The sequence below is a fragment of the Elephas maximus genome, chromosome 23 (genome assembly GCF_024166365.1).
Source record: "Elephas maximus indicus isolate mEleMax1 chromosome 23, mEleMax1 primary haplotype, whole genome shotgun sequence".
Classification (NCBI taxonomy): Eukaryota; Metazoa; Chordata; class Mammalia; order Proboscidea; family Elephantidae; genus Elephas; species Elephas maximus.
Window position 1 is genome coordinate 17,886,863 of NC_064841.1, and position 23,292 is coordinate 17,910,154.

Sequence of the window (23,292 nt, forward strand, 5' to 3'; positions counted from 1 at the left end):
ATGTGAAGATATATTTATAAGCAGCCAAGGAACTGGGGCTATAGAGGCTGAAAGAGACTAGGATCTTCCCCTAGAGCTGAGAGAGAGAGAGAGCCTAGCCTTGTTGATGCTCTGAATTCAGACTTCTAGGCTCCAGAACAATGAGAAAATAAATTCTAGTTCTTTAAAGCCACCCACTTGTGGTATTTTTTGTTACAGCAGCACTAGATAACTAATACACTACATGATTCCAAAGTACAGCAACATCTGGGGACTACTAGCATCTGAAATTTCATGTGCAGGTAATTTGTAACTTAAAGGACTCAACCTGTAGAACACTTTAATTCACCCCAAGAATATTTACGTTTAAAATACCTCAACATTACAATAGTAAATGATTAAAAAAAGAAAAATTAGGTAAAGACCTGTCAGTGAAATTAAAAATTATTCTGTGATCTGAAACGCCAAAATATTGCAGTTCACTTCTTTTTAGGGTGAGAACATCAACAACATTTATTCACAGCTTCAAAATCCTTTTTATAAGTACAGAGCCAGAAAAATACTGAAAGATGAAAGGAAGAAAGGATATAAACAAAGAAAAACTAAAATGATTATTTACTAAGAATTGTAAATGCTCATTTTCTGAGTACACCACAAAGTTCCATTCTCTGTTCCTAGGACTTTACGTAACTCACAGGGACGCGATGGTGGAGGGCTCATGTTTTTAGCTTATCAAAATAAACCTGAGTGTTCCTTTTACCAGTCCTCAGTGAAAACTCAGGCTCTATCATTTATTTAAAATTAAAAAAAAAAAAAGGAAAGAAGGAAAAAAAGAAAACGGATCCTAGCGGCGAGCTCTCCTGCTCTTTGAACTGTTCTGTGATTGAAATACCTCTCCTGATGGATCTGTCTTCATTTATCAGATTTCTCAACTGTTTGGGACATTTGAGGATTATGTCAGCTGAGACTCCTGCCTCCTGTCTGGTAGACAGTACAATTTACAATAACAAACACACCCCAGACTTGGCTGAATTACCCTCTCCACAACTTGCAGGCCTGTTGGGGTCATTGAGTTCTTCAAATAGTCCCGTTTCTATAATCTCTTCCTGCCATGCTACAGGCACAGCACCTGTCGCAAATCTTTGGAAGAACTTCTTGTCTTTGTCATCAAATTCAACCCCCCGAACCTCAGAGAAATCTTCAATGTCAGCGATGTCTTTGGCATAAACTACTGATGGGTCTGGAACAAATGGAGGTTCAACAAGTCCGGCTTCTAGGCGAGGAAAGTTGATGGTTTTGAAGAAAGGGTGTTTCCTGGGATCATCAGACTTTTCTCTGTGAAGAAAGGAGATGGTCAGCCTGAGACACGGTTAATGAATCCAAATAGGACATGTTCTAAGGATATAAAGCGTTTAGCATGCTTTTCCTAGGTGTTTAGTTTCAACTTAAAAGACAATATAATAACACAAAGAATAATTTTGAAAAATAATAACCTAACATCATCCACAGTTCCACCATCTGCAGACTGTAGCATTTTCACTGTTTGCAGACCACCTTCACATGTAGATGTAACTTTTAAAGAGTCAAGCAGTTGACATGTCTTTTGTTCTTGGTGTTTCATGGCTGCTTTCAGAGATGAAGCCTTGCCAGGATAGTTCAATGGGACCAGAACCTGCTTGCCTCCAAATTCCAGTCATTACTTCTTGCTCTGCCCTTCAGGACCACATAGAACGAGTCAAGTCATGGCCACTGTTCACATTTTAAAAAACAGCACTTATCTGTTCTTACTCTTCATTGACATGATTTCTAGGAGCCCTCCTCCCCCTATGCCTCTTCCCACTGGCACAATCATCTTGGAGGTATTTCTTTAAAGACACACACACAAAAATTAGTAATTGTTTTAGTTGTCTAGTGCTGCTATAGCAGAAATACCATAAGTGGATAGCTTTAACAAACAGAAATTTATTCTTTCACAGTCTAGGAGGCTAAAAGTCCAAATTCAAGGTGCCAGCTCGAGGGGAGGCTTTCTCTCTCTGTTGGCTCCGGGGGACGGTCCTTGTCATCATTATTCCCCCAGTCTAGCAGGTTCTCAGCACAGGGACCCCGGATTCAAAGAATGCTCCCATCTCCTGGATCTTCTTTCTTGGTGGTATGAAGTCTCTCTCCTCTCTGCTTGATTCTTTCTTTTATATCTCAAGAGATTGAGTCAAGATACAACATAATCCTGTAGATTGAATCCTGCCTCATTGACATAACTGCCTCTAATCCTGCCTCATGAACACCATCCCATAACCCATAGAGGTTAGGATTTACAACACATAGGATAATCACATCAGATCACAAAATGGTAGACAACCACAACTGAGGATCATGGCCTAGCCAAGGTGATACATATTTTGAGGGGACACAATTCAATCCGTGACAGTAATATACAGCAGCATGAATGAGTATACATTTAGTGTTCAAGACTAGATATTATTATGAAGCCCTCTTTCCCTACTATAAATTATTCCAGTATCTGCCTTGGAATAAGGAGAAAAATATGTTCCAAACTCTAAAAGCTCTTATATTAGTTATCTACTGATGTAGAAAAATTTACCCCAAAACTTAGTGGCTTAAAACAATAAATAGTTATTATCTCACAGTTTCTGTGGGTTAGGAATTTGAGTGTGGTTTAACTGGTGTCTCTGGCTCAAGGTCTCCCATGAGGTTGCAGTCAAGCTGTTGGCCAGGGCTATAGTCTCATCTGAAGCTTAGACTAGGGTTGGAGGCATCTGCTTTGAAGCTCACTCACATTGTTATTGGCAGGCCTCCATCCCTTGCCATAGGACTGTCTTACAACGTGACAGCTGACTTTTCACAGGGCAAACGATCCAAGACTAAGAGACAGAGAGCAAGAGGGGGCCCAAGACAGAAGCCACAGTCTTTCTATAACCTAATCTTGGAAGTGACGTTTCCTCACTTCTGCCATATCTTGTTTGTTAAAAAAAAAAGCAGGTTGTAAATCTAATCCACACTTAAGGCAATGCGATTATACAACTGCATGAATGCCAGAAGGTGGGGATAATTTGGGACCATTTTAGGGGCTGCCTACCACACTTCTCTTGGTTGCTCTTAAGTCTAGGCTTTAAGGAAATAAAAAGGGGGTTGTTTTGTGGCATCGGATTGAAAAGGAATTTTTTCTTTTTCTTTTATACGAGTGGATTTTTGGTGAGCAAGAAATGTCTTCCTTTTGGAAGACGTCAGTTTCTATCATGAATCAACCTGAACAGAAATTAATCACGTGCATGGTGTTTCCTTTTATATCTTCCATTCCAGATCTCAAATAGTGTTCAGGAAAAGGACTGGGGCTTCATTCATATATTCACTTCAGAGACTCCCCCGCCATGTCAGATTATAACCACAGCAGACTCTGCCCTGTAGGATGGCTAGAGTGTAAACACTACAACGACACTGCTGACAACAAAAACAAGAATAGTCACCATTTATCCATTTAACCATCACAACAATCATATGAACTGTTTACCATTGTAAACTCCATTTTAAAGATTAAAAAAAAAAACCTGAAGTTTAAGTGCCTCCAATGCTTGTATTTTTAACCTTTTTACTTCCTTATGTATTCATAAATAGCTGTACACCTAAAGAACCCAGAGAAAATGAGTGAAATTTTCAAAGGAAAAAATGTGATCAAATTTTATTACAGGAAAGAGAAGCTAAACTAAGTTGGAAGCATCTGATATCCAGCCATTCCTCAGGTTGCTGTTCAGGCCTTGTCCCTTCAAGAAAGGTCCATCCTGGACTTCTTGGGCTTCTCCCACTGTAACCCCACTGAGCAGAAAAGACGGGCTTAGAGAGCTGCCTGATGAGGTGCTCAAAGTGTCTCTTTTCTTCCAAAATCCACCAAGTCTCCATCAACTGAAAGAAGAGAAAATGCAGGTGTGCCATTGATTGGAACCTACCGACTAGTCTGTGTGGTTTACACCTTGTAGAGTAAGAGCCTTGAGGGAGAGTTACTGAGATGAAGTGAAGCTTCTAAGATGGATTGTTTTTTAAATCAAGTTTTTTGAGGCATAATTCACACAGTATAATTCACCTTTTATAGATATCAGATGGATTTTAAAGGTGGTAGATCAAGGATAGAGCCAGAATTCCATCCAAGTAGATCAGAAATGGAACTCTGGTGGCACAGTAGTTAAGCTTTTCAGCTGCTAACTGGAAAGGTTGGCAGTTCAAAGGAACACAGTGGCTCCTCAGGAGAAAAGACCTGGTGATCGGCTTCCATAAAGATTATAACCAGGAAAACCCTATGGGGAAGTTCTACACTGTCATATGGGGTTGCTAGGAGTCGAAATCGACTCAACAGCATCTAGCAGCAACAATAACAGATCAGGAATGAACCTCAGGCTTATATGTTTCACAGAGAATGAGGACATTAGAAGGGGACCAGGTGCCATGTGGTGCTGCCTGCAGGCATGAACACATTCCTCCCGAGGTCAAGTTGTTCCAAACTGACGTCTAGTCAGCCCCCGACTTATGATGACTGCGTGTACAACAGAATGAAATGCTGTCCAGTCCTGTGCCATCCCTATGATTGGTTGGGGATGGCACTATTGGGTTCCATAATGTTTTCAATGGCTTGTTTTTGGAAGTAGATTGCCAGGCCTTTCTTCTTAGTTCATCTTAGTTTGGAAGCTCCATTGAAACCTGTTCAGCATCATAGCAACACGTAAGCCTCCACTGACGGACAGGTGGTGTGGCTGCACATGAGGTACATTGGCTGGGAATCGAACCTGGGTCTCCCACATAAAAGGCAAGAATTCTCCCACTGAACCACCACTGTTCCTATTCAGGGAGCCTATCAAAAGGGCTCCTTAAAACTCACTCTGAGCAGTTCTAACTTGGATAAATGGAGACCACCCATGGGCTTGGCAACCTCAGGAGAATTGACAGGCTAATCTTTACATCAGGATGAGCAGTTCTCAAGTAGTATCTCAAGCAAACCAGGCACAGACGACCTTGGCTTGTCCATCAGGGATGGCTGACTGCAGTCTTTTTTGAGTTGGTTACAAAAAAGAAGGGAACTACAAGACACTACCAGGTTCCTTTATGTTCCTCACATCCCCAAATAGTTGCGCCTCGAGGACAGGGCCCATGTCTTATGTCCGTTTTCAATACATGCCTGTGGTTGCTGATGGTAGCAAGGAAAGACCAGCCTTTCCAACCTGTATTCCTTACTCTTGCATCCTGGCTACTGCAAAACTGATCACTGGGATCTTTCGCACTAGTAAGTCTCACCACAGCTCTATGTTAGAAATAGCATGTCTTACACGTGGACCTTCCCTGTAAGCTTTGTGAGGGGCTCCTTTGGCCCATCATCATGCAGTGACCTTGGGACAAATAGGAGAAGCTATTGATGGAGGCAGCTTCTTCTATAATAACCCAACCAACAGCTACAGGAAGACCTCTGCTTTCTGGAGGGGGATACATTTCAGAGTATTAGCAGAGGCTCTGCTGTTACACTGGATTTTCTCCTATCAGCCAATGTTATGAATCAAATTGTGTCCCCTAAAAATATGTGCTATAATTCCTAACTCCTATACCTGTGGCTGGAGCCCTGGTGGAGCAGTGGTTAAAAGTGCCACTGCTAATCGAAAGGTCAGCATTTCAAATCCACCAGCTGCTCCTTGGAAACCCTGTGGGGCAGTTCTACTCTGTCCTATAGGGTTGCTATAAGTTGGAATCAACTTAACGGCAACGGGTTAGGGTTTTTTTTTTTTTTTTTTGGTTTTATCAGAACAAAACCTGCAAAAACCTTGAGAGGTTGTCACTTTTTAGTCTACTGGAAAACATCATAGTTGACCCTGTCTGGAACCCCTTTGGGCTGTTCAGGAAAGCTTTTGGCTTCTTTGCAAAACTAATTCACAGACTCATAAATGCAAAGAAGGAAACCCTTTCCAGTGATGTCTAAAGAAGAGAGGTTTTTAATTCACCACAAATGCTGATGAATGTGCCAGGGAGGGGCCGCTTGAGCCCTTGGCTGTGTCATGCACTCTCTAATCATTTACATAGGTTTTGGAGGACACACACTACATTTACCAAACATTATCTCTCTTGAATGAAGTTTTTTTAAAGATACAAAGAGTTGGAATGAAAACGTTGGAAGGTTTTCTCTTTCATTGAACAGCTGTTTTTTATATGCCTCTTCTCTGATGTTGTAAACAGTTTTATTCAAACCAGTCACAACAACAGATGCTTTATAAAAAGGTTTTACTTGATGACACTGCTTCAGGCAATGACCCACCACTTGAAGGCAGCATTTTTCGTGAAGAAGCTTGTCAATATTTCATTTTCTAAACCCAAAGTATGTTTATCAAGTATGGAACTAAAAGGTGAAGGGAAGGTTTGGGAACGAATGTTGGATCACGTGATGAGCATGACTAATGCCACTGAGCTGTTCATGTGAAGACTGTTGAAATGCCAACTGCTTTGTTACCATATATCTACCGTAATAACAACAGTAATAATAACTATTGAGAGAGGTTCAAAATCAAACATAGGTGAACTGAGGCATCTAAGTGGGTGGCGTTCCTTTCAGGGAAGTCATCTAAAGAGACAGTCCACTTCCCCCACTGACTCTGGCGCTGTTCATGTGCTCTCTGATAATCCTGTAACTTGAGAACCAGAACATAGAGACTGTCAGTGGTCACCACATCTTGTTCTCCTCTCTGGGCGCACAGAAGATGACACTAGCCAGCCCCCTCAGAGTTAGGCAGGATTCCAGACGAATTCTGGGCAACACACTGTGAGCAGAAGTGATGTGTGAAGTGTGTCTTTTCCCAACTGAGGCAGTAAAATGCCCCATACCAGTTGCCATCGAGTCGATTCTGACTCATGGCAACCCCAGGTGTGTCAGAGTAGAACTATGCTCTATAGGGTTTTCGATGGCTGGTTTTTAGGAAATAGATCACCAGGGCTTTCTTCCAGAGAACCTCTGGGTAGACTCGAACCGTCAACCTTTTGGTTAGCAGCTGAACACTTAACCATCTGCACCGCCCAGGGACTTCAAAATGCTCCATAGTTCTCTTTTCTTGACACAGCAACTAGAAGTCACAGTTCCAAGGGAGCTGTGAGATGGAAACCGCCTGGATCCCTGAGTCACTGCCTGGAAGGGAGCTACCTTGGAGAACTACTGACCCCATAACTGATTTTGTGTGAATGAGAAACATTTTTGTTTTCACTGGGACTTTGGGGTGTGATTGTTACCGTAACAGCCTATCCTAACCTTATCAACATAACAAGATTGGGATTCTACATAGGAATATCAGTTTTTGTATTTTCCTTCCACATAAATGTAGAAAGAGTTCCATCTAATTCCAAAATGCTCTGTTTGATTTTCTGTCATGCTTTGAGAGTTACTAAAAATGAATTTAAAAAAGCTTTTTTTGTTATTCCAAAATATCAAGTAAAAAAATTGAAAGCTTGACTCTCTTGAAACTACTCAAACGTTTTAAGCTAAGGCAACCTTTATCCTTGAGTCTCCACTGACAACTGCTTTAGAAGATTTAAGAGTTATTTGTTCCTCAAAAGGTTAAACATAGAGTTACCATATGATCCAGCAATTCCAATCCTAGGTATACACCCAAGAGAAATGAAAACATATGTCCACACAAAAACTTGTACACAAATGTTCATAGTAGGATTATTTGTAATCGTCAAAAAGTGGAAACAACCCAAATGTCCACTAACTGATAAATGGATAAAGAAAATGCAATACATCATACAATGGAATACTACTTGGCAAAAAAAGGGAATCAAAGCACTGATGCATGATGTCTTGATCTTGTTATTTCATTTTAATAATAAAACTTGGCTTTCCTCAAAATTAACTTCACCTGTATATAACACAGTTGGCAACATATCTGCTGACAGATAGATGATATTTTATGGAGAAGTTAGAAAGAGGCATAATTTTCTGGAGCTATGACTATCCGTTTTAATTTTATTTTTTTAGTAGATAATTTTTGTACATGGCTCAAAATTCAAAAGACAAAAAAGGGTATATAGTGACAGGCTCATTTGCATTCCTGACCCCAAGCCCCTATTTTCCTTCCTCAAAGGCAACCAACCCTATGAATTCCTCGTATACTCTCCTCAAAATATTCTATGCAAAACTGAATTATGACTATGAATTCATTACTATGAGTGACTATAACTATGAATTAGAACTATGCATCTAATAAGAATTCTATATTCTTGTCTTCCTCTTTACACACATGCTGTTTTACACCTCATTTTTTTCACATTAAAATATATCTTTTGAGATTGTTCCATAGCAAGTGCTCATAACATTTGACAGTATTGGAAATGCTTAACCACGTGATATGCAAACAATAATAGGAAAACGGCAATACTATGTAATTCCAAGGTTTGGCCACTAATCTAAAGCAGTCCCCAGATCATTGTGGATAATGCTGACATTAGCAATCATCTCTGCTATGTTGTAGCCTACCTGCTTCCTAAGCGTTGCTCTGGTTTCTTAGCCAAGAAGAGTCTGCAAATATCTTTTGCTTCCTCTGTGAAGTTATCATGCTCGAATATGACCTCCTCTTTCAGGGTTCTTTGCTTTAGATCCTCTTTGCTGACCTTTTCCTTGTAATCTTTGAATGGCGTTCGTCCAGCAATCATTTCATAAATACTGCACCCCATTGCAAACCAGTCCACAGGATAGGAATAACTCACTTCTTCCATTAGGATTTCAGGAGCCATATAACCATTGGTTCCAGCCTGTAATACCCCAAACAAAAACAAAACAAAACAAAAACACAAAAATGAGTATAGCACACATTGTTACCCAATATCCGTTCTGCTGTTCCTCCCTGTTGTCTTTGTCTTCTAGTGCTGCTGTGTCAGAAATACCACAGGTGAATGGCTTTAACAAACAGATATTTATTCTCTCACAGTTTAGGAGGCTAAAAGTCTGAATTCAGGGCACCAGCTCCAGGGAAATCCCTTCTCTGTCTATCAGCTCTGGGGGAAAGTCCTTGTCATCAATCTTCCCCTGGTTCTAGGAGTTTCTCGGCACAGGGACCCTGGGTCCAAAGGACAGGCTCAGGTCCTGGCTCTTCTTTCTTGGTGGTAAGAAGTCCCTCTTCTCTTTGCTTGCTTTTCTCTTCATATCTCAAAAGAGATTGACTCAAAATACAACTTAATCCTGTAGATTGTGTCCTGCCTCATTAACACAACTGCCTCTAATCCTACCTCATTAATATCATGTTTGTTGTTAGGTTTCGCTGCGATTCATAAGGTTTTCATTGCCTAATTCTTTTCAGAAGTAGACTGCCAGGTCCTTCTTCCTAGTCTGTCTTAGTCTGGAAGCTCAGCTGAAACCTGTCCGCCATGGGTGACCCTGCTGGTATCTGAATACCGGTGGCATAGCTTCCAGCATCACAGCAACATGCAAGCCCCCACAGTACAACAAGGTTAGGATTTATAACACACAGGATAATAACATCAGATCACAAAATAGAGGACAACCAGGCAATACTGGGAATCACGGCCTAGGCAAGTTGACACACATTTTGGGGGGACACAATTCAATTCATCACGCCTATTAAAATTACACCCTAATTTATTTAGGGTTGCAACCTATATTCTATTCTCTACTTCCCCGGAAGTCTCTGGTGCAGCCAGGGGAAACCACATGATCCGTTCTGGCCAATGAGACATAAAGGGGAGTTGGCTGGGGATGCAATTATAAAAGGGATAGATGTCTCTGGCCTTGAAATAGGAAAATCTTTAAGCCTCTTGACACCTCATCTTTAAGAAGAAAAGTTCAAATGGATGCTTCTAAGATGCCTTAAAGGTCTGCCTCTGTTTTCTATTCATAGGTAATAGAGAACTAAATGCACATGTTTTTAATACATTCATTGATTTAACAAATATTTAATGGATTCTTCCTACATATCTTGTAATTATAAAGTATATACTTACATTATAATATCTTTTCAAAAAACTATAATTACTTCTGGTAAAAGTACAATGTACAGCCTCTTTAGCAATTAAAAGTGCAAGCACATAAATAAATAAATAACTTCCTAAAATGATTTTAAAAAATCAGTTGCCGTTGAATTGATTCCAACTCATGGTAATCCATGTGTTGTATCAGAGTAACCACACCTTTTCGCAGGGTTTTAAAAAAATAATAATTAATTTTGTTGTTGTTGAGAATATACACAGCAAAATATACACCAATTCAACAGCTTCTACATGTACAATTCGGTGACATTGATTACATTCTTTGAGTTGTGCAACCATTCTCACCCTCTTTTTCTGACTTGTTCCTCCCCCATTAACATAAACTCACTGTCCCCTAAGGTTCCTATCCAATCTTTCGAGTTGCTCTTGTCAATTTGATCCCATAGAGATAGATCTTAAAAAAGCAAAATGCTCAAGGCACACATTCTTTACAGTTAAGCTAAACTATTGTTTGGTTTTAAGGAGACTTCAGGGAATATTTTTGGTTTTAGGTTATCTCAGGATTAACAATTGGAGACAGATCTGATTGCTGTAACTTGTTGTTAGTTTCCATCTACTGGATTCTAATTGCCGGTGGCCCCAGAAGCATATCGGGAAAGAGGGAGCGCAGAGGGGGCACTTGCCCCCGGGTGTAAATCCAAGCAGGCACCAGACGAGGCATGAAATGGCATTCCCAAGCACCACAAATATGAATACAGCTGACCGAGGCAGCTGAACAAGGGGGGGAGGCGTTTCTGCTGACATGTGACTGCTACTGTCTATTCTTGAAATTGGCGGGGCGGGGCACAACTTAGGGATTGACCCTGGGTACTCACTACATTTTTTTTTTACTCACTACGCTCGCTACTCCCCTGGGTGTCCGCACGTGTGCAGAACAGAACTTCCCTTAGGGTTTTCAAGGCCGTGACTTTTCAGGAGCAGATCATCAAGCCTGTCTTCCCAGGCACCTCTGGGTGGGTTCAAACCACCAAACTTGATGTTAGAGGTTGAGAACTTAACTATTTGTTCCACCTAAGAACTGTGCTGTGACTAAGTTCCAGTTACTGTAGACATTATCATCACTATTTTTCAAGTATAAAATCAGAGGGCCGTGAGTATTTAGAAATGTTGAAGGAACAAAGTATGTTTGGCTTCTTGTGTGGCTATTTGTCAATTGTTATGATAAAAAGTCTAATTTTTTCCCAAAAAACATTATCTCAGGGTAATAGTTTTAGGGGTTTCTGTAGGGTTTTCATGACTGTAACCTTTTGGAAGGAGATCCTCAGGCCCTTTTTCCAAGGTGCCTCTGGGTGGGTTTAAACAGCCAGGCTTTCAGTTAGTAGCCCAGCCCTTAATCGTTTGTGCCAAACAGAGACTTTGTAAAATGATAATAAGCTTTCATTAATTCATAAAAATGATAATATAAATATTGACTGGGCTATGGGAAACAGATGAACGGGCTCTGTAAATTAATCCAGACTTTTAAGACAGCGGTGTGGCATAAACCCAAACCCATAGAGCAATGAAAAGTAAGAGGTATCCAACTGGTTGTGTCTTTCAATCAGGCTATTTAACTCTGGAGTGTGTATGTCAAAGAAATAACTCGAAAGAAAGAAAGCAGAAATTATACCAAGACTTTTGTAGCCTCATTATTCATACTGGCCTCAAGCAAGAAACACCCAAATGCCAGTTGGTAAAGACAATCAACTAGAGCCTATTGTTAATACCCAGGAATTATATGCATATAATGGTCTTTACAAAGTAATTACAACTATGCACTTCAGTACATCAAAAAAGGTTGGAAAACATTATCTAGAAAGTGAAAAGATAACCTACAGAATGGGAGAAAATATTTGAAAACCATATATTTGAAAGAGTCCAGTATCTGGTTGGAGTCCTGTGGCGCAGTGGTTAAGAGCTCAGCTGCTAACCAAAATGTCATCAGTTCGAATCCACCAGCCACTCCCTGGAAAGCCATGGGGCAGTTCTACTCTGCCCCATAGGGTCGCTGTGAGTCAGAATTGTCTATGAGTCAGAATCAACTCGACGGCAACGGGTTTGGTTTCAGTTTTAGTATCTGAAATATAAACCCACCCCAGTGTCATCGAGTCGATTCCAACTCATAGCGACCCTATAGGACAGGGTATAACTGCCCCATAGAGTTTCCAAGGAGCGCCTGGCGGATTTGAACTACTGACCCTTTGGTTAGCAGCTGTAGCACTTAATCACTACACCACCTATATATATATTTAAAAAAACTCTTAAAAATCAACAACGAAAAGACAAACAACCCACTTCAAAAATGGGCAAAAGACTTGAACAGACGTTTCTCCAAAGGAGATATAAAAAGGACTAGAAAGCACATGAAAAGATGGTCTGCATCATTAGTCACTAAACTTGTTGTCGCTGAGTCTATTCTGACTCATGGTGACCCTGTGTGTTTCAGAGCAGAACTGTACGTACAGTTTTCAGTGTCTGTGACCTTTCAGAAGTAGATTGCCAGGACTTTTTTCTTCTGAGCACTGGTCATTAGGGAAATGCAAATAAAAACCACAATTAGATACCACTTTACAACCATTAGGATGGCTATAATTTAAAAAATAAAGAAAGAAAAATAACAAATATTGTTGAGGATGTAGAGAAATTGGATCCTCATACACTGTACAGGTTGTTTTGTGTTACGTTGCTGGTGGGAATGTAAAATGGTGCAGCCACTGTGGAAAACAGTTTGGCAGTCACTCGACAAGTTAAATACGGAAGTACCATATGACACAGCAGTCCTACTTACTCCTAGGTACATAGCCAAAAGAATTGAAAGACAAGTATTCAAATAAATACTTGTACATGAAAGTTCATAGCAACATTATTCTCTCTAGCCAACAGGTGGAAACAACTTAAATGCCAGTCGTCTGACGAACGGATAAACAAAATGTGGCATAGCCATACAATGGAATATTATTCAGCCGTAAGAAGGAATGAAGTACTTATACTTACTGCGATGTGGATGAACCTCAAAAATATTATGCTAAGTGAAAATGTCACCTTGAAGACTAAAGTGCATCTGACCCAAACCCTGGTGTTTTTAATTGCCTCATATGCATGCAAAAGCTGGATGGTAAATAAGGAAAACCGAAGAAGAATTGACATCTTTGAATCATGGTGTTGGTGAAGAACATTGAATATACCACGGACGGCCAAAAGAATGAACAGATCCATCTTGGAAGAAGTACAGCCAGAATGCTCCTTAGAAGCAAGGATGGGAGACTATCTCTCAAATACTTTCAACATGTTACCAGGAGGAATCAGTCCCTGGAGAAGGACATCATGCTTGGTAGAGGGTCAGTGAAAAAGAGGAAGACCCTCAATGAGATGGACTGACACAGTGACTGCAACAATGGGCTCAAGCATAACGATTGTGAGGATGGTGCAGGACCAGGCAGTGTTTCATTCTGTTGTACATAAGGTCGCGATGAGTCAGCGCCAACTCGATGGCACCTAACAAGTGAAAGAACAGACACAAAAGGCCACATATTGTGTGATTCCATTTGTATAAACTACCCACAATAGGTAAATCCATAGAGACAGAAAGCAGATTGTTGGTTGCTGGGCACTGCGAGAGGGGTGGGGGTAGGGTATAACTGCTTAATGGGTATGGGGGATCCCTCGGGAGTGATGAAATGTTTTGGACCTAGATAGAGGTGACGGTTGCACAATATTTTCAATGTACTTAATGCCACTGAACTGTACACTCTGAAATGGTTAATTTTCCACTATGTGAATTAAAAAAAAAAAGGTTAGAAAGTGTTTTGGCTGTTCATTAAGTGATTTTTTTGTTCTGTTTAATTGCTTTAGTATATTTTTTTATGTACACAGTGCCTGTTTCGTTCTTTTGTGCACAGGGTCACTGTGAGTCGGAACCGACTCAATGGCACCTAACAACAACAACAGCGTCTGTAATGTCTCATAAACATTAAATTCCATGGATAATTTCTACATGGATAACAACAGTGAAGAAACACAAGTGACCCAAGCACTAATGAGGAGTAATTGACCTGTACAAGAAAATTCTGGAAGTGACCGGAGTCTGACTGATGGGGCATGAGTCAGCACAGCACTGCTGTTTTCACAGAAGCTGGTATATAATTTGTGTGACCATATGTTCCGGTTTGCCCAGGACAGTCCTAGTTTACATCTGTTGTCCTGGCGTCTTGTCTAGTTTTGTATTTGCCCAAACAAAAGCGTCCTGTAGATTCCTTTGAGGTTCAGGATATAGGCTTACTCATCTTTTTTTTTTTTCCAATAATTTTTTATTTTGCTGTTGTTGTTAAGAATATACACAGCAAAAAATACACCAATCTAAGTTTCTACATGTACAATTCTGTGACATTGATTGCATTCTTCGAGTTGTGCAACCATTCTCACCCTCCATTTCTGAGTTGTTCCTCCCCCATGAATATAAACGCACTGCCCCCTGAGGTTCCTATCTAATCTTTTGAGTTGCTACTGTCAATTTAATCCCATACAGATAGAACTTAAAAAAGCGTAATGCTCAAGGGAGACATTCCTTACTAGTTAAGCCAAACTATTGTTTAGTTTTAAGAAGTCTTACTCATCTTATACCCAAACTCAGACACTGACCACAGGGCCTCAGACTAGGTGGACACCAGACCAAAGCTTTGCTAAATAAACAACCATAAAGATAGGGGCTAGATGTTTTCCATTCACTAGCCAGTAAACATTTGGAGGTGTCGTGACCTGCAGTGAGTTCTAGGGATAGGAAGACAGGGAAGGTCTGGTCTCTGCCCATGAGGATTTAGAGACTTGTGGAGACAGACAGGTCAAAGGTTAATCCAATACAGTAGGGTAAATGCCACAATGAGTGTGAAACAAGTGCAGGGAGGTCAGAGGGGTGTCTCTGTGTGTGTATGTCTGTGTGTGTTGAGGATACTTCACTGAAGGGCAATAAAAAAATAGCTGAGCTAAATCATGAGAGGAGAACCTGTCACACCACAAAGGGCTATCCAGGTAATGAGCAGGTGCAAGAAATGGAGTAAGGAAAATTGAAAAATGTAGGGCGTTCAGGGAACTTAAAGGAATTTGTCATCACTGGAATATAGGATCTGTGGGATGCAGTTGCAGGTAAGATGTGGATGAGATTAAGAAACTCTGTATGGCAAAGAGGCAAAATCCATTTTCAGTCCCTCTTTTCCCTTGCTTCCCTCTACTATAGAGGCCAGAAAGCTAAAATACTCCACCTGCCAGCCCCCTTCGCACCTGGAGGATCTATGTAATATAAGCTTTGTTTGAGAGGTTCGCAAGTATGGGATGTGAGAGTCAGGGGAAAAGGGAAGTGAGTTTACCTGGAAATACATAAAAGTAATAAAATGGAATAATGGTTGGACAGAGGAGTGGATAGATGGATACCTATGTGAGAGATGTATGTGCCTAGTAAAATGTTCATGGTATACAGCGCGATATTGTTCAGTGTGGTATGATGGGTTGATTTTATATGGCCTTTTTCACCATGGTCTTGTAACTCCCACCAAATGATTGGGTGGGACAATGCGAATAAGGTACTTGTGGCCCACCAACAGGATCGGACAGCCTGCTAATAGTACAAATAAGGTGCATGATGCCCTTGTGGGGGTGGAACCATGCAAATAAGGTGTATGAAACCCTACCAAGGGGATTGGTCAGTTTTGCCATCCCAATAAGCTTAAAAGAGAGCCAATCTCAGAGCAGATTGGGGCCTGACTAGCACCAAGAATAAGAGAAGCAAGCTGAGTGCATCCATTGGACCCAGGATCCCTGAACAGAGACCCTCCTAGACCCAAGAGACAGAGAGAGAGCTGAGATGGCAAGATGGGGAGAAGCACTGGCAGAGAAATTGTGGCAGCAGAGGCAGCAGAATCAGAAGACAGGCAGAAGTCATAGTGAGCTTCTCAGCCCACAGAGTGAGAAAGTTGAATGCCTTTGGGCAGGAGGCTTGCTGGCAGAGTGGGGTGCTTCTGGGCACTTGATGGAACTAGGCTTGCCAACTCAAGGACTAAGAGAGCTGAGTACCTTCAGGCAGCAGGCTTCCTGGCCGAGTGGGGTGCCTTACTGACAAAGCTAAAGAGCTTTGTAACACTTGCCCAAGTAGGCCAGAGGCCAGGCTGAGAGGCCAGGCTGAGGGGCCAAGGGGCCAGAGAAAGCCCTGCCTGAAGGCAAGGCTGAGAAGAGGCTGTCCTGACCAAAGGACTGTATCCTGAGTCCTTCCTGATCCTGAATTGTAAGCTGTTGCTTCCCTAATAAACCATATAACTGTAATTTGGTCTGTGAATTCTATGTGGCCATCGCAATAAATTATCAAGCCCAGCAGAGAAGTAGAGAGTGCTGTGGAAGGGATAGATGGTATCAGAACTGGCAAAAAGGTTGGAAGGTGGAGGCATGTCTGACCTCTGCCTCATATGTAAGCTTCGGGCTGATGCTGATGGTGATTCTCTTTCCCCCTCGTGAAGTTAGAGGAAGTCAGATGCCACCTTCACATTATTTTTACGTTCGGTAACATGAAAGAATGAAGTACTGATACACACTATAACATGGATGAACCTGGAAAACATTATGTTAAGTGAAACCAGCCACAAAAGACCAAATATTGTATGATTCTGTTCGTATGAAATTCCGAGAAGAGGCAAATCTATAGGGACAGAAAGTAGATTAGTGGTTGGTTAGGGTTTTGAAAGGGGGAATGCGAGTGATTGCTAAGGGATACAGGGTTTCTTTTGGGGTCATGAAATATTCTCAAATTAGGTTGTGGTGATGTTTGCACAACACTGAATATACTAAAATCTATGGTATACTTCAAATGGTACATTTTATGGTATTTAATCATTTCTCAATAGAGTTGTTAAAAATTAACGGTAAACTTTAGGTAGTGGGTATACAGATGCTTGCTGTGAAATTCTTTCAATTTTGCTGTAAGTTTGAAAATTTTTGTAGTAGGAAGTTAAGGAAAAAGTGGGGCAAGAGGGGATGTAATGCCAGCTGTTACCAGGCTGGCTGCTGGTTCCTGGGGCATAAAGGACATTTTTGTAATTGTCACTAGGAGGAACCACAGGAGAAAGAACGGGAGTCTATCTGCCCAATTCCCTCCTATCTCCTTTTTCCATTGGTCAAGGAGCTAATTTGTCTGTATGTCTAGATGTGTCATCTGGACCCATGGCAGCTGCCCAGGAAATCAGGTCCCACAGCCCACAGCATGGTGTGTCATCTGTTCTGAAAGTGGAGGGGGCAATCAGGCTAAATGGGGTGCCCACGAGACACCACTGAAGAGAGAGAAAGGAGTCAGTCAAGGGAACGTAGGAAGGTGCATATAAGGTTTGTGGCTTAATACATCAACATTATGAAATTTCTCAATATTGTACTTTGACATGGCCCTTTTTTCATCATGGGGCTAACTACTGGCTAGCCCCTCAATTCAGAAGCCAATGGCTGTCAGTCTTGGGAAATTTTCTTATGTTATTTATTTCAATCATTGTTTCCTTTCCATTTTTTTATCTTTGGGAATCCTGAACTTTTATCCTTTATGTTTCTTACCTTTTCTTCCTGTTTGTTTTTCTTTCTTTTTCCTGGGAGACTTCCTCTATTTTTTTTCTTCCAACTCTTGTACTTAAAAAAAAAGTTTATTTTGGAAAATTGCAAGCATATACAACAGAAGAATGACTGGAATATAAATCCAATGTACCCCCTACCCAGCTCCAACAATGATCGATACATGGCCGATCTTGTTTTATCAATAATTCCATCAACTCCCTGTAGCCCAGATATCCTAGACATCATATCGTTTGTATTTCATTATGTATTTCTAAATGATATGTCACTTAAAAAACAAACAAAGCAACCACAATGCCATTACCTCACTTCTTCTTTTCATGACAGAGCCCTAGTGGCGCAGGGGTTAAGAGCGCATCTGCTAACCAAAAAGTCAGCAGTTTGAATCCACCAGCTGCTCCTTGGAAACCCTATGGGGCAGTTTTACTCTGTTCTGCGAGGTCGCTCTGAGTCAGAACCAACTCAACAGCAACGGGTTTAGTTTTGGTTTTGGGGAATATTTGCATTTTTCCAATTGCCCTATAAAGCTTTTAAACAGCACTTTGGTTTAACTTGGGACCCAAATAGGGTCTATACCAAGTGATTGATACGTCTCTTAAACCTCTTTTAACAGATAGGTTCTGTCTCTGTCTTCCTTCACCTTACCTTGGTAAGTTTTTGTTGGAAAAAACTAGCCAAACCATACAGTTTCCCAGAGTCTGGAGTTTGCTGACTGCCTCCTCATTGTTGTTGTTAGGTGCCATTGAGTCAGCTCCCGCTCATAGCAACCCTACGTACAACTGAATGAAATAGTGCCCAGTCCTGCGCCATCCTCACAATTGTTATGTTTAAGCCCATTGTTGCAGCCACTGTGTCAATTCATTTCATACAGGGTCTTCCTCTTTTTTGCTGACCCTCCAGGGACTGGAGAATGACATCACGCTTGGTAACATGTCCTAATACATGAAATGAAGTCTGGTCACCCCCACTTCTAAGGAACATTCTGGCTGTAATTCTTCCAAGACAGATTTATTCTTCTGGCAGTCCATGGTGTATTCAATGTTCTTCTCTAACACTATAATTCAAAGGCATCAGTTCTTCTTTGGTCTTTTTTATTCATTGTCCAGCTTTTGCATGCATATGAGGTGACTGAAAACACCATGGCTTGAATCAGGAGCGCCTTAATCCTTAAAGTGACATCTTTGCTTTTTAACACTTTAAAAATATCTTTTGTAGCAGATTTGCCCAATGCAACGTGTCATTTGATATCTTGACTGCTGCTTCCACGGCTGTTGGTTGTGGATCCAAGTAAAATGAAATCCATAACAACTTCAATGCTTTCTCCATTTATCATGATGTTGCTCATTGGTCCAATTGTAAGGGTTTTTGTTTTCTTTATGTTAAGGTGTAATCCACACTGAAGACTGTGGTCTTTGATCTTCATCAGTAAGTGCTTCAAAATTTTCTTTGATTTCAGCAAGCAAAGTGATGTCATCTGCATATTGCAGGTTGTTAATGAGTCTTCCTCCAATCCTGATGCCCCGTTCCTCTTCATATAGTCCAGCTTCTCTGATTATTTGCTCAGCAGATTGAATAAGTATGGTGAAAGGATACGGCCCTGATACACACCTTTCCTGACTTTAAACTATGCGGTATCCCCTTGTGCTATTTGAATGACGGCCTCCTGGTCTATATACAGGTTCCTCATGAGCACAATTTTGTGTTCTGAAATTCCCATTCTTCACAATGTTATCCATAATTTGTTATGATCAACACAGTCGAATGCCTTTGCATAGTCAATAAACCCAGGTAAACATCTTTCTGGTATTCTCTGCTCTCAGTCAAGATCCATCTGACATCAGCAATGATATCCGTCATTCCACGTCCTCTTCTGAATCTGGCGTGAATCTCTGACAGTTCCCTGTCAATGTACCGTTTTTGAATGATCTTCAGCAAAATTTGACTTGTGTGTGATATTAATGATGTTGTTTGATAATTTCCGCATTCGGTGGGATCACCTTTCTCTGGAATGGGAAAAAATATGGATCTTTTCCAGTCAGTTGGTCAGGTAACTGTCTTTCAAATTTCTTCACACAGACGACTGTGCACTTCCAGTGCTACATCCATTTGTTAAAACATTTCAACTGGTATTCCGTCAATTCCTGGAGTCTTGTTTTTCACCAATGCCTTCAGGGCAGCTTGAACTTCTCCCTTTAGTACCATCGGTTCTTGATCAGATGTTACCTCCTGAAATGGTTGAATATCAACCAATTCTTTTTGGTACAGTGACTCTGTGTGTTCCTTCCATCTTCTTTTGATGCTTCCTGCACCGTTATTTTCCCTGTAGAATCCTTCAATATTGCAACTTGAGGCTTGAATTTTCTCTTCAGTTCTTTCAGCTTGAGAAATGCCAAGCGTGTCCTTCCCTTTTGGTTTTCTAACACCAGGTTTTTGCACATTTCATTACAATACTTTACTTTGTCTTCTTGAGCAGCCCTTTGAAATCTTCTCTTCAGCTCTTTTACTTCATTTCTTCCATTTGCTTTAGCTACTCTACATTCAAGAGCAAATTTCAGAGTTTCTTCTGACGTCCATTTTGGTCTCTTTTTCCTTTCCTGTCTTTTTAATGACCTCTTGCTATCTTCATGTATGATGTCCTTGATGTCATTCCACAACTCATCTGGTCTTAGAACATTAGTGTTCAGTGTGTCAAATCTATTCTTAAGATGGTCTCTAAATTCCAGTGGACTATATTCAAGGCTGTACTTTGGCTCTCGTGGCCTTGTTCTAATTTTCTTCATCTTCAACTTGAACCTGCATATGAGCAATTGATGGTCTGTTCCTCAGTCACCCCATGGCTTGTTCTGTCTGATGATACTGAGCTTTTCCATCATCTCTTTCCACAGATGTAGTCAATTTGATTCCTGTGTATTCCATATGGTGAGGTCCACGTGTATAGTCGCCGTTCATGTTGTTGAAAAAGGTATTTACAATGAAGAAAATTCTATCATGTCATCTCCGGTGCTGTTTCTATCGTCAAAGCCATATTTTCCAACTACTGTTCCTTCTTCTTTGTGTCCAACTTTCACATTCCAATCACCAGTAATTATCAATGCATCTTGATTGCATGTTTGACCAATTTCTGACTACAGAAGTTGGCAAAAAAAATCTTCAATTTTCCTGGGGAAGCCCAGCACAACCTGTACAAGGCAAGACCATGGTAGCTGCACAGACACATCCAAACTCCTTGAGGGACCAAATTGCTGGGCCGAGGGCTGTGGGGACCATGGTCTCTGGGAACATCAGAGTTTATAATGAATATGTTCTATATTCTACTTTGGTGAGTAGCATCTGGAGTCTTAAAAGACTGTGAGCGGCCATCTAAGGTACTCCACTGGTCTCACTCCTTCGGGAGTGAGAAGGAATGAAGAAAACTAAAGACATAAGGGAAAGATTAGTCCAAAGGACTAATGGACCACACCTGCCACGCCCTCCACCAGACCGAGTCCAGTACAACTAGATGGTGCCCAGCTACCACCACTGACTGCTCTGACAGGATCACAATAGAGTGTCCCAGACAGAGCTGGAGGAAAATGTAAAACAAAAATTTAACTCAAAAAGAAAGACCAGGCTTCCTGGCCTGACAAAGACTAGAGAAACCCTGAGAGTATGGCCCCCAGACACCCTTTCAGCTCAGTAATGAGGCCACTCCTGAGGTTCACCCTTCAGCCAAAGATTGAACAGTCCCATGGGGCAAAACAAGACTAAAGGGGCGCACCATCCCTGGGGCAGGTATTGAAAAGTAGAAGGAAACAGGAAAGCTGGTAATAGGGAACCAGGGTTGAGAAGGGACAGTGTTGACATGTCATGGGTTTGTTAACCAAGGTCATACAACAATGTGTGTACTGTTTGTTGAGAAACTAGTTTGTTCTGTAAACCTTTATCTAAAATTCAATTTAAAAAAATCTTCAATTTCCTCATCTTTGGCATTTAGTGGTTGGTGTGGAAATTTGAATAATAATCTCATTAATTGGTCTTCCTTGTAGATATATGGATATTATCCTATCGTTGACAGTATTGTACTTCAAGATAGATCTTGAAAAGTTCTTTTGATGATGAATATGACATCATTCCTCTTCAATTTGTCATTCCCGGCGTAGTAGATCCCATGATTTTCCAAACCAAAATGGTCTATACCAGCCCGTTTCAGCTCACTAATGCCTAGGATGTTTGCAACTGTTTTTCCTCATTTTGAGTTGTGCCACATCAGCAAATGAAGGTCCTGGAAATTTGACTCCATCCACATCATTAAGGTCAACTCTACTTTGAGGAGGCAGCTCTTCCCCAGTTGTATTTTGAGTATCTTCCAGCCTGAGGGATCCATCTTTCGGCACTACATTAGACAATGTTCTGCTGCTATTCATAAGGTTTTCACTTGCTAATTTTTTCGGAAGTAGACAGGTAAGTCCCTTTTCCTGGTCTGTCTTAGTCTGGAAGCTCAGCTGAAACCTGTCTACCTTTGGTGACCCTGCTGGTATTTAAATACTGGTGGCATAGCTTCCAGCATCGTAGCAATACAGAAGGCATCACAGCGCAACAAACTGACAGAGTGTGGGGGACTGCCTCACTGGGTGTCATTTAAAATGTTCTTCTATTCTTAGTGTTTCCTGTTAATTGATAGCTAGTTCTAGAGATTGACTCTACAGAGCTTTTCATTTCTGCAAATATGATTTTTACTGATACATAATTAACATACAATAATGTGCACAGATCTTAGGTATTTAATTAAATAAATTTTGACAATTGAATACACACACATGTAAAATCCACCCAAACAAGGTATAGAACGTTTTTATCCACCCAGAAAGTTTCGTGGTTCCCTTTCTGGTCAATTCTCCTTCCTGGCTCCCAGGCAACTATTTTCTGATTTCTAACAGCATAGATTAGTTTTGGTGTAGTGGTTAAGTGCTATGGCTGCTAACCAAGAGGTTGGCAGTTCAAATCTGCCAGGCGCTCCTTGGAAACTCTATGGGGCGGTTCTACTTTGTCCTATAGGGTCGCTCTGAGTCAGAATCGACTTAACGGCAGTGGGTTTGGTTTTTTTGGTTTGGCTTCTCAGGCAACTACTTTCTGATTTCTAACAGCGTAGATTAGTTTTGTCTGTCATAGATTTCATCTAAATGGAATTATACGTATGTATTCTTTTGTATCTGGTTTATTTTGTTTAACATAATGTTTTTGAAATTTATCCATGTTGTTCTGCATACATATGTAGAGTACTTTTTTTTATTTCCAAATATTCTCCATGTTCTCTGAATGTTCTTTTTTTTTTTAAAAAAAAAATAGCATCTCTTCTTGTTTCATGGACGTGATATCATCTCTTAAGTCTCAAAAGATATTAATTATAAAACCAAACGAGTTGCTTTGGCATTAATTGTGACTCCTGGCAACCCCACCTGTGCTCCGTAGAGTTTTCAATAGTTGTGATCTTTTGGAAGTAGATTGTCAAGCCTTCCTTCTGAGACACTTCTGGATGGATTTGAACTGCCAACCTTTCAGTTAGTAGTCAAGCACTTAACTGTACCACCCAGGAACAGGTTCTCTTCATGTCTGTCTTGAGCATTATGCTCTTTTAAGATCTATCTATATGGGATCAAATTGACAACTACAACCCAAAAGACCAGATGGGAATCTTAGGGGGCAGTGAGTGTATGTTAATGGAAGAGG

The 23,292-nt window shown here is 40.9% G+C and overlaps 1 protein-coding gene across 1 annotated transcript in view; it reads right to left on the reverse strand.

The window, feature by feature from the left end:
• Nucleotides 1-477: 477 nt before the first annotated feature.
• GRK7 (G protein-coupled receptor kinase 7) overlaps nucleotides 478-23,292 on the reverse strand; it is a 45,788-nt gene continuing 22,973 nt past the window's right edge. Inside the window, exons 3-4 of the mRNA XM_049867650.1 lie at nucleotides 8,489-8,763; nucleotides 478-1,314 (exon numbers count right to left, since the gene is read on the reverse strand). Coding sequence (XP_049723607.1) covers nucleotides 978-1,314; nucleotides 8,489-8,763 — 612 coding nt within the window. The 3' untranslated portion in view covers nucleotides 478-977. The remainder of the gene's footprint in view (nucleotides 1,315-8,488; nucleotides 8,764-23,292) is intronic.